Source organism: Diospyros lotus, chromosome 3, assembly GCF_014633365.1.
Source record: "Diospyros lotus cultivar Yz01 chromosome 3, ASM1463336v1, whole genome shotgun sequence".
NCBI lineage: Eukaryota > Viridiplantae > Streptophyta > Magnoliopsida > Ericales > Ebenaceae > Diospyros > Diospyros lotus.
This window is the reverse complement of record NC_068340.1, coordinates 32,591,778-32,603,959: the sequence shown is the minus strand read 5'-3', so window position 1 is coordinate 32,603,959 and position 12,182 is coordinate 32,591,778. Positions and strand designations below refer to the sequence as shown.

Here is a 12,182-nt window from a genome sequence, read left to right as displayed (position 1 = left end):
CAACGTTTTAGTACCCACTGCATCGTCGTGCCAATCAGCGATACTGGTACGGAATTTGGGCAGACGAGACGAGCGGGACACCACCAAGATTCTCAAACCCTCGGTGAGTCTTCTCTCCCCGTTTCTTCCTTCAACTTTTCTCATCTTTAATTAATTTCTTTTCGATTTACAATCCTACAAATTTGCATAAAGCAGTCGTTTTTCCCTTGCACAGCCTCTTTACCCTATGCATATGTGGTCGTGTATATATCCGTGGACTGTATATACTTTTCTTCGGTTGATTTATGGAAGACGTGCTTAATTAGGTTTTTCTAGCAGAAGGCAATGGAAAGAATTACCATTTATTATACACGGCATTCAGCTCAATCGCAGAGTTTTGGTGTTCTTTTTGCTAGATATTGAGTTTGGATTGCAATTTATTTTGCCGCTTTGTCGTTTGTATTTTGGTTCACAGAGTTGTGCTTACTGTAACATGAAAAGGGCAAAGCCCTGGAGTGACGGAGACGATGATGATTCCTCGTCTGATGAATCTTCAACCCTAGATACTGACGCAGAGTCTAATGATGGGTCTAACAAGAACAAGGTAGATGTTAGCGTAACATCTAGAAGACCATCCAAAGAAAAGGCATCTGAAGGTAATCTATTTCCTATCTGGTTTGTTTTCCCAGAGTTTACACATTGCCTTCTGTCAATCTTCATTTGGAATTTATCAATCTTTATAACAAACTAAAATCATTGACAAACATAACCGACTTGGTTCCCTATATACTGAGGCTGAGCAGGGGCCCCTCCGCATGCTTGATTTAAGAATGAAGATATCTTTTGGTTCTAATAGGACCTTTTATGGACTGGAACTCTTTTATGTTCCTTTCATTCGATATTTCTGAACAAGTTCTTGGATAACAAGCCTAAAAGTTTTCTTATTGATGATATCGACATTGATGATTGTGACAATAATAGTTTGTCTTGCTCAAATGAAGTTGGTTATCATCATCTTTTTTTCTTTTTGTTTTTAAATGCATTATATTTCTTCTTTTATTTAAATAAATCTAACCATCTTCTTTCTTAAATTCATATGGCCAACCCAACATTGTCACATAGGGAGATAAAGGCTTGATATGTTGTTGCTGTAAATTTAACCATTTTCTTTCTTGAAACTTACGACCAACAACAATTACAAGCTTTAATCCACTGGGGGGGAGGCCTCTTACTTTAAATTCTTAAATTCATTTATATTTGGAAATGATATCTTAGATGCTTAGAGGCTTTATGGAGAATACATCCATAAAATTAATATTTTAAATGATTATAAAACAAGCAAAGCTATACTGTAAAAGAACTCTAGTGAAATTCTTTATGCAACATGTATGTCAATACAAAATGTTATAAAAGCAATATCTATAGTTAGGAAGGCTGATGAAAAACAAAAGGGCTACCTAATATTCACTTTCCATTAAATTTACTGTGAACATTACTGAAACATACTTTAAGCGGTTTTTAACCTAATAGAGATTTACTTAAGGTCTAGATCTTTACAGAGGAAAATTCTACAAAAATAGTCTATATACTTCTCAATGGTAGATAAACACGTTCGTAAAGTTGCAAGTTAAATAAAAAAATAAGGGTTTTAGGTATCAAAACATCAATTTTGAGAGAGTTTTAAATACCTAAAACCCCTCAAATGATTTTCTTTTCTTTTTTTCATTTTGAACTTGCAACTTCGCCGACACTCTCTACATTTGGGGTGTGTTTCCCATGTTGCGAAATTTTCCTCCATGAAGATTTAGACTTTAGGTAGGTTTCTAATAATTTAAGTAGGTTTCTATAACATTAACAATAAGTTTATTGGAAACTGAATATTGTGACAATCCTTAGGTGTAGGCTTTTATAATTATCCTGAAACAAAATTGATAAAGAAGATTACATCATACAATCATGAAGCTTAACTCAAAGAAGGCAGTTTGTAATCCATCTCAATGTAAGTAATAATCCCACCTTCAAATATTATTAGAAATTTATGTTTGCATGCCTTATTTCTTGCTTTGAAAAATTATACATTAAGATAAGAACAAAATTTTAAAAATCTGTGGAGGGATTTTGTGATGTGTATCAACAGTAGTTTACTTCAAGTTGATTTTTGTTTACATAATTTTTTTTTGTCAAATGGCTTAGAGAAAAAGATTTGTGTTGATTGGCACTAATTGATATTATTCTTCAACTAAAGGTGTAGTTTGGGCTACTTAAAAAAAGAAATGCTTTTTTATCATCTAGAAACCTAAGTTCAATAGTTAGAATTAGCAATATTATTATTGGGTTCTTCTTTTGTTTTTGATTTAGATAAATTATACAGAACACCCTTGAGGTATACCCAAATTAAACAAGGCACCCCATAATTTCAAAAATTATACTGACTTGTTAGAATTAATAGGTTGAATAATTTAATCGAGATTGACTTAAGACTGTATTGGTATTTAGTATCTTTAAGAATTGTATTTTGGTTAATAAACTTATATTACATCAGAAGGTAAAAATAAAATGATAAAAGGTCAACAAAAATAGCAAATAGTCAACCCCCCCAAAAAGGTCAAAATTATTCATAATTTCTTCTTTTGCTCTATCCTAATATACCCTTACAGTCTTTTCACAGCTTATCTACTCTTTTAGTTAAGAAACTTTCTACATGCCACACATTTCATCTACAACACCACCATTTCATGTGCTTCAAAAAATTATTAGATGTGCATCTCTTGTTCTAGAACAACTATTTGTAATTACAAGTGTATGTAACCAAATGTAATATACATGTGTATATACATATAACCTGTCCATCATCATTCCGAACTGCAAGTCTTTCTGTCGTACATCTTCTCATATCCTCAATGATCTCTTCTTAGACCATCAAAGTTCCTTTTAGAGGCATTCCCCAAATTACTGTGCCTATATCCTCCCACAATTTCCTATTATGTAATCCAAGTTAGAGGGGCATAAAAACTAATTATATTATATTCAATTATGATCCAAGTTTTTTTTTTCCCCGAGTAAAAAGGGGAGGTGGATGTGTAGAAGAAGCAGCATATTGATAAAGATATATATTTTTTTTTCTAAATTCAGGGGTGATTGGATTGAAAAAATAAAAGATTTCTAACTCTCTTTTTGTGCTATGAAGTATGAACATAGACCAATTAAATTAATTGTAATTGGAAAAAGAGAGGATAGAAAATCTATTGATAAGTTTCCCCAGGTATCTATTATTTTCTTACTACCAATACCTTGTATTGAATGTATCTAGGAGGGGGTGACTGGTGCTAGCAACCCTGCTTGGATGTGACTATAATAGCCTCTACCTATTTCACATTGGGAATCAGGAGGCATATGGGGACTTCAATGAGTTTGGGCCATGACCTAATCCCCAAGGTCACAAGTGTTAGTGAATCTAACGGCCCAAATCACCCCAATAGATGCAAGGAATAAGATTTGAACATCTAAGTGGAGATGGTTGTATTGTCAGGCCTTGAACGGTTGGACCACTTTGCCAACAAGTTCTAATATTGTTACTGAGTCCCCCTTTCTGCTGATCATTAAAGTATCTTTTATTACATATTATGTTTATGCCCTTCCTGTGTTTATTTTTCCTGCATAACAGAAGCTTATAACTGGCGGTCAGACTCAACAACAATCACAAGCTTTTATCCCACTAGGTGGGATCAGCTATTGGTCAAACTTATTTATTTCTAATATGCATGCCTCATTCAGTCTCCTTCTAATCAAAATGCCTCTTAAGTCACGTCCTTTACTAAGAATACAAGTGTTCCTATGTTTGAAATTGCTAACCTAATTTAGTATTATGGACTTACTTTTTAATCTAAGCTCGTCTAGAATACTGGAATCCTGGTTCATTTATAACGCTATATGCATGCAAGTGCAGCATCCTTGTGATTTCTTACTGCTGCAAGGATAAATGCGACATCATTGCTTAAGATATCATTAGGTTTCATGTTCATAATGAAACTGACAGCTTTGTCTCGTCATTCAACTACCCAACACATCCCTCCTTTATCTAAGCTTTGGATTGGTTGTATACTATCAAGATAAAACCTAAAAACATGGGTGGAGTAGCTTCTTGAAACATGAATTTGATAAATTTTAGCTGATTTTGGCCTGTCTATGCCATTTGTTTGGCATTTATTTATGGATAAATAGATATAGATGGATGTCTGCTGAAGATAGAACTAGTCAACTTTTTCAAACTTTATAAGGTCAATTTATCAAGTCAAGATCGAGGAGAAGACATAGGCACTAGTTATGATTATGAAGGAAGAGGCTTGGACACTGCTTACTGATGTTGTGTCTACATTGGGCACAGAGGATGAGGCATACTTGTTGGACACTTCCCAACATTGATCTATTATGACGACATTTTGTAATTAGCAATTAAGGTGCTGTTATCTTATATTTGCTCAAGTCCATTTTGAAGAAGATTTGATGTGTCAGTTTTGTGTCCTTGTTTTGTTTGTTTTAAGATGTTTTTTTTTTTTCCTAGTTGGATTCTAAACTATGGGCCTTATAGAACATAAGGTCATAGATAGAAGTGAATAGAAAGTTAGAATTTGTGTAGCTCACCCCACATAGTATGATAAAGACTTGGTATTTTTCTATTGTTGTTTTGGATTCTAAACTATTGAGCTGTCTTTTTTTGTCATTTTTCTGCTAAATAAAAGTTAAAACTATAAAAATATCAATGCTGGACTAAGAAAAAGTCTTATTGGAAATCTACGAGGGCATGAGATTTGCATCCATGTTCATTTGAGTGCTTGCTTTAGATCATTTTGACCTAACTACTCGCTTATGTCTTACATATGATGGAAACTCCTTTTTATTTGTGTGTGTCTGGTTGTGTGCAGGTGATTCTGGAAAGCGGAAGAACAGGGCTATTGATTTTGAAGCTTTGAGTCGACATGGCTATAAAGGTGGTCTATCAGTTTTGAGTGTGCCTCTTCCACAAGACGGGAATGACCAAAAGCAAGATTGGTCTTGGTCGACTGGCAAGGAAGGTCATCCCGCGAAGGAGACTGAAGAAACTTATGATGAGCGGCAGAGAACTAGAGCAGCTGTTATCGAAGCAGAGAGGCTAACAGATGCACAAACTCAGAAAGAGAGAAAGAACCTCCTCTCATTTGCCCAGAAAGAGAAGAGGAAAAGAGATCTTGGTCAGGCCAGTAGGGGGAAGAGCTATGTTGAAGAAGAGAAGAGGCTGCTGAGGGAGAGTGGCATCTATTCAGGTTTTGATTCCTGATCCGACATGTACGTTGTCACCTGTTGTTATTTCATCTTATTTAGTAATGTTAATTATATACAGTGTAAAAGCTGAACTCTGTTATGTTATGTAGGTTTAGGTTCCTTGCATTCTTAGGATAAGCTGTAATGTACTTCCCGGTTTATGTGAACATTACATTAGGTTGTGCTCTATCTAGTTTAAGAGAGGAGAGATTTTGAACCAAAAAGAGGATTCATGATCATACTCTTGGTTCTGGGCAGCCCTTTACTTCCCCAACAGTAGGGAAAGGTCCACTGCTCCCAACCTTTTTTAATGTTTAACATTCAAATTTTATTTTATTTTATTTTTAACTTCCATTTTCATTTTATTTTGCAACCTCCATCGAGGATTAGGTTGGGTTCCATGAGTCGGACCTTGCCCGGGCACCTCTGATGTATTTATTAATTTTTAATTAAATTTTGCATATTTATTCAATTTGCATAAATACAAATATTTACATATTTGGTTTATATATTTTTTAGAAAAGGTGCTTTTATATATATATATATATATATATTTGATTTGTTTATATTTAGTTTAAATTTTAGTTTATAGTTATATGCATTCAGTTTATGTTCTTTTGTTTTGAAAATTTATCTTTGTATATATTTAGATTATATAAAAATATTTTTAAGATGGCAGCCACTAGCCAGCTTATCTAACTTTACCATGCCGTGTCAACATTTACAATTTTTATAAACTTAAGAAAAGCAACTTAGAATTAAAACAAAATTGAAATTAGATGTTACTATTGATAAAAATAAAAAATAATTCAACAATAAAACAAAATTAAAAATAAATACTAAAAGTTTGTTTGTTTGTTTTTTTTTACATTTTACCTTTTATTGATATGCTCAAATGAGGAGTCCATTCCATCACCTGAACGCAAGCCTAGTTGAAATTAAAAAAAAAAAAATGTACATTTAAGTTGTGAAAATATAAAGAGTAAGGAAAATACTGCAAGAAAAAGTACATTGCACAGGAAAAGAAAATGGGGGGAAATGGCTGACTGCAACTGCAATTCCCCTCATTTAACCTGGAACTTCAGGCAGTCAATGAAAAATGCTATAAAGCAAGCTTAGGGAATGGTGAAAGGAACAGGAAAACTTGATTATTCTGAGATGGCATTCCTTCCCTACATTGAAAAATCTTCAGCATCCATGATCCATGTCAAAACATCTGGCTGCAGTCTAACGATGACTGCTGCAGCTTCAAGACATCCATTTGATTGTCAAGGCATATGAAGGAGGAGGAGGAGGAGGTCGAAAATTGAATTGATTACACAATGGGGGAGAAGGCGGAGAAAGAAACTGTCATGGACCGCGCGGTGTCCCAAAACAGAAGCAGCCATGTGACTGGCCTTCGGGTATCATTCCACCTCCTTTGCTTGTGTCTACTGCTTCCAACAACCTCACTACCTCATCCATCTCTGGGCGCTTCTCAGGGTCTGCATCCCAGCATTTCCTCATGATGCTTCCCAATGAATTCGGGCAACATCTAGGGATTTCTGGGCGTAGGTTCTACAAAAAAAAAAAAAAAAAAAAAAAAGCAAATCCAAATTACTACATTGTCAATATATAATATAGAAAGATTTGAAAGGGCCAGCGGGTGCAGGGCTCCAGTTGGTCCTCTCAATCTGAGCACCACCCTTCAATAAAAAGGTAGGGTGGTCCAATCAAGCTAAAAAAAAGTGACAACATCGCAGGATTACTGAATAAAGGTTTTTATTTTCCTATCTGAGATGGGAATTGGGGAACCAGGGAGCAGTCAGTCAGTCAACAGGTTTTGAAACTTCCATTCGTTTTTTGGAGAGCAAATCTATTGACAGACGTGTCATTGAGCTTTTTCTTCAATTATTTCATTTTTAAGATACTCCTGGCATTCCTCCAAAAGTCAGCTAATCTAATAAAATTCAGACTCATAAGCTGATAAAAAGAATCTATGGTCATCAATACTAGCAGAGGTACACAGGAAGTGGAGTCTATTTATCGTTTTCGTGCTTTTTTTGGTCATTAATCTCAGCTCCTGATGGATGATTCAGATGCACATACATGTCCAGATCATCTTATGAACGTGATAAAATGCTCGAATATTATTCTCTCTTGATTAGCAAACCCAGAATCCCATTTCCGTGTGTAACATACAAACCTGTCGAACAACAGCCGAAGACACTTCAGCAAAACTAAGATCAGGATAAGGCATGTCACAGCAATATATTTCCCATAAGCATATGCTAAAACTGTAGACATCGCATTTCCTATTGTAAGGCTTACCATCAAGGACCTACAAAAACATCCCGTTAGATTCATTATCTAACTGTGGTGGTCCTTCGAAACAAAAACTGCAGAATTACCAAAACAACTTTTGAATATAAATGAGACTGTCCGTCCTCTCAAATCATTATTTTCTCTTGTAAACTTGACTAAGTACTGAAGGGTAACAAGGAATGAGTACCTCTGGGGCCATGTATCCAAGGGTACCAGTTTCCCCAGTCATGTCCCTTGGATTTTGAGCCTCAACTCGAGCAACACCGAAATCAGCAATTTTCAGGGTTCTATGAGAATCTAGCAACATATTTTCTGTTTTAACATCACGATGTACAACCTTCTTAGAATGAAGATAGCTCAAACTGCCAAAAAAAAAAAAAAAATTAAAAAAAAAAAAAGAACAGTCAAAATATATATAAATAAGTCAGATGTATTTGGTTAATCAGAACTATTCTCACCCTCTAGAAAGGTCCAAAGCAAGTTGAATCACAACCTTAAAGGCGAGTTTCTTTCTTGAATTCCTGATTAAGTACTTTTTTAGAGTTCCGCCTGGGAGGTACTCAACAATAACACAACAACAAGCTCTTGGAGGAACAGAATTGTGAGCATCACTCGAAATGCTGTTGGAAGGAATCTTCAGATTTGATGTTCCCATAGAAGCTCCAACAAACTACAACAGAAAATATGACCACCAAGAATTGAAAAATATAGGAGAAGAAGATAAAGTATCCCACCACGACCTTTTGTAGAAGTTAGAAATACATTGTAATCCATAAATGCTAGGGAACATGGAAAGTCAAGATATAACTAAGCAAATCAACTTGAATGAAGACTAGTAATTAGTAGGGAAAGCTGTTTACATAATAATGATGTACCAATTGTCAAAAGCGTCCGAGTGCTGAAAGCACATACGCCCAGTCAAAGAAAAAAAAATGCAGGATATTATTAGAATAAAACTTGATAGACAGTGTTAAATAGCATATAAGCACCACCAGACTTTCCATGCATGCTGAAAAGGGAGGGGAGAGAAAAAGAAAAATATTTACCTTTGTGACATTTGGATGGTCAAGCTTATGCCAAACAGCAACCTCTTGCCAAAATGATGCACGAAGAGCAGCAGTTTCAGCAGCTGTAGTAATATCATCCTCCCCCCAATCCAACAATTTCACTACAATATGAGGAACATATATAGAAGTGAGAATACTAAAACCATAAAAAAAAAAAAAAAAAAAAACAAACGACAGCTCTGACACCAAATAGTTAATTGAAGTTCCAAGTATGCTGCAAGAGTTGAATGGAGCAAACGAATTATTTGATGTTATATTCTGTGGGGCTGATAATTAATGTTGTAGTGGCCTCACAATATGAAGACGACAACAAAATAACAAATAGACAACAGTATATCCATAGCCATGCAAGCGGCTGCCACTAACTTCACTTGTTGGTTTGCTGGATTCTCTTTGTGGTCAAAGAATTTCTCACTGGCACTAAGACATTCAAGAAACTCCTCAGTCTGAAGATGTCCATGAAATTCGGAAACTGAAAGATCAACTTTATAGCATTTGAAGCAAGAAGATGCCTTACCACCACCATTTTATTGCAATCTTGGCATGGGTAAAAATATTCACGCTATTGGAATCATCACTAGAATAACCGTTGCTTGAGTTGAGGGGTGTTCACTACAGGCTTCTTGCCACTCAAGGCCAGGGTAACTTGCTAAACTTGTCTCAAAAGCGCCTGCACTTCAGCTTCTCAGTCATCTGTTGCACTAACCATAATTGGATTGCCACATCATCCTCTACCTCTCCTTGTCATCACAAAAGAGGGTAGGGAGCCATACCAAGAGTGATACACAGACTTCGATACCAAATAATGCGTACACAGAAAGGTAAATCATGAAGAACAAGAAATTAGAAGCACACTGGAGAGATGAGATTGAAGAGAAAGAGCAATGCTCTAAATATTTCCTTCAGAAGACAGATAAATGAGGTATGGTTGGAAAGGACTATGTGAGTCTACTTTCCAACGCATCAAACAGAATATAATTTGGACCTTCCTTGAGAAATTATGACCATTTTCCCGAAATGGGCCAAAGCTGCTTTTCCCGACAAGTTCTATCTTGGTACTACATTAGATGGCCAAGAAACAACTCTAATAACTTAACATTATCATTTGAAAGAATCATTTGTTATGCTGATCCGGTTGATACTATCAATGGATGATGCTTAATATCGTACGAATGGACATTGAGGGCTGGCCTGTCCAAGTGCAAGGCAGGACTAATATGTGTGTGCATAAATGTTAGAACTTAAGGACTCGCCAAAACAAAAAATTTGGCTTTCAAACAAAAAATTCCAAAGCCTGCCTACAAAAAGGGAAATTTCAAGCTTTCCCATTCAGTCCGAATATTTTATTTTATTAAAATGTTTTTAATACTTCTAATAATTATTTTAGTGATTTTGTTTCATGTAAGAAGGTATATATATAAAATTAATGGTAGGCCAAGCAAGGCCACAACATGTAACAACAATCACAAACTTTAATCCCATTATTTGGGGTATAATTCTAAACCTCCAACCATCGCTATGCCACTAGGGAGACAATTTATATAATTCCCAGAGTCAAGGAGATCTGTAAGGTCAAATCACCTAATGCCAGTTACCATTGATAACCACTATGCGTTCAGCAAACATAAGTGGCTTTGATGACCACTACAAGGTCATTTATAATTTCATAGATCCCACAATCTGTCTCTCCACATATAATACATGTGTGATATGTAATGATGAGGGCATGAGAAAAATCTATCACTTCTCTCAAATACTCTTGCTACGAATTCTCTAATGGGTATTCCAACTTTAATATTCAAAAGATTGCCCCCCACCCCCCAACGTATATCAGGTTGGCCTTCTAAGTCGAGAATTTGTCAGGATCAACCATTAAAAGAGAAAGGAACAGAAAATGCAGTGAAACAGCTTACAAAATCAACTAACCATGACCAGAAAAAAATAATTTGGAAAAGCAGCATATTTTTGTCGAGAAGAAAGTAGTGTAGGGATATGGAATTGGAGAACCAATCACCTGCAACGTCTTGGCCATCATAAACACCTCGGTAGACTGTGCCATAAGTCCCATGAGCTATAACATTCCTTATGTCTAACTTGCCTAGATCAATTTCCCACTCTTCCGTCTTCTTGGAGTGAGCTCCAGCATACCCATCCCTGGACCAAACCCTACTCAAATGCTTGTCTAATTGTAAATCCCAACTCTTGAAATCAATCTTATCCGCTCTCAGAAACGCATCTTTGCTGCTGGCGCTAACACTTCCCACGTCCTTCGCCTCTACTTCCACGGTTTGAGCGATCTTGGAAGTTTCAATGCCTCCTGCCGCTCCATTACCACTCTTCAAATCCATTTTTGGCACCTGATCAAACGTGGAAGAAGAAATCAAGAATTCACATAAATGTCTGGGTGCGTCAAGCTTCGACACAGTATTTTGGAGGTGAAATAACGACTTGAAGGGCAGAGAAGAGCAACATCAAAGCCACAAAATTATTGTTTTCCTTGTCGGAATCGAACTGGTTTCGGGCTTGCGACTGCGATGGCTTTTGATTTGATTTTCTTGGACATGACTGAGGGGAAGACATCATCGTCAACAAGCGCACGAGCTGAGTCGATTGATTCAAAGCAAAGACTGAGACTTCTGAGGAGGAGAATGATGACACAGAGTACTGTTGGCATGGCCGGCTGGCAGGTTTCACACAGAAATAGAGGTACAGACCCCGGCCAAAAATAAACCCAAAAACTTATAAAAATTATTTTTTAACTTTTAAAAAAATATAACTAGTATTTTAAGGTATAATATTATGTTGCAGTTTTTTTATATATGATATACCTTATTAAGTTTAATATCTTAGATGATAACTTAAATCAAAACTTAATTAAGATACCTTATTAAATTAATTATACTTTTAAGGGCTTTCTTCTTTAAGATAATTAAAAAAAATTATAATCTTTCTATTACTTGCTTTCATATTTATTAGTACATTTGTATAATTTTTTGTATATTTTCTGATTAGTCTCATTTTAAGTTTACCTATTAGACGTAATTCTAAATAATATATTATGAAATTTTAATTATACTAGTTAAAATAAGTCTTAGGCATTTATCAAGCCCACAATTAGTCATTTCTATATAAAATATGATTCATAAATGTTGAAAGGATTAGGCATTTGGTTATAAAAATAGTGAAAAACTACAAACCCCCCGCCGTCTCCCCCCCCCCCCCCCCCCCCCCCCCAAAAAAAAAAATGTTTAAAATATGCTTCTTTCTTTTGTACATGGTGGAACTTTCCCTGGTTTTTAAGGCCACGTGGGTCGGTGACCGATTTCTCAACTTTTCAATGATGCAGGGGGAAGTGGTTTGGGTCACATAGGATGGTGACATCCGATTTATTCATTTGTTTATAGATAGAATAAAAATAATATTTTTTACGTCAATTATTATAGCCCGCGACCGCGAGAGTGAGAGTGATAAACTAGTGTTTTTCCATTATTATTATAATAATAATATCTATGAGATTATTAAAGTATTTTCAAA

General features: G+C 35.5%; 2 protein-coding genes across 3 annotated transcripts; one reads left to right on the top strand and one right to left on the bottom strand.

The window, feature by feature from the left end:
* On the top strand, positions 1-5,611 carry LOC127798438 (uncharacterized). Its single transcript, XM_052332001.1, has 3 exons — positions 1-103; positions 455-635; positions 4,902-5,611. Exons 2-3 carry the CDS (start codon positions 473-475, stop codon positions 5,291-5,293), a joined length of 555 nt encoding a protein of 184 aa, XP_052187961.1. The 5' UTR covers positions 1-103; positions 455-472; the 3' UTR covers positions 5,294-5,611.
* A 631-nt stretch (positions 5,612-6,242) lies between these two features.
* LOC127798434 (serine/threonine-protein kinase STY13-like) lies at positions 6,243-11,334 on the bottom strand. 2 transcript variants are annotated; one of them, XM_052331994.1, is made up of 6 exons: positions 10,663-11,332; positions 8,628-8,749; positions 8,040-8,251; positions 7,769-7,943; positions 7,463-7,597; positions 6,243-6,834 (listed from the first exon to the last, which is right to left on the bottom strand). In XM_052331994.1, the coding sequence occupies exons 1-6, from the start codon at positions 10,994-10,996 to the stop codon at positions 6,628-6,630; spliced, it is 1,185 nt and encodes a 394-aa protein (XP_052187954.1). In that variant the 5' UTR covers positions 10,997-11,332; the 3' UTR covers positions 6,243-6,627. The 2 variants fall into 2 exon arrangements, with proteins under 2 accessions (XP_052187954.1, XP_052187955.1); XM_052331995.1 differs by lacking the exon at positions 7,463-7,597 and having other exon boundaries at positions 10,663-11,334.
* Between the last annotated feature and the right edge of the window lie 848 nt (positions 11,335-12,182).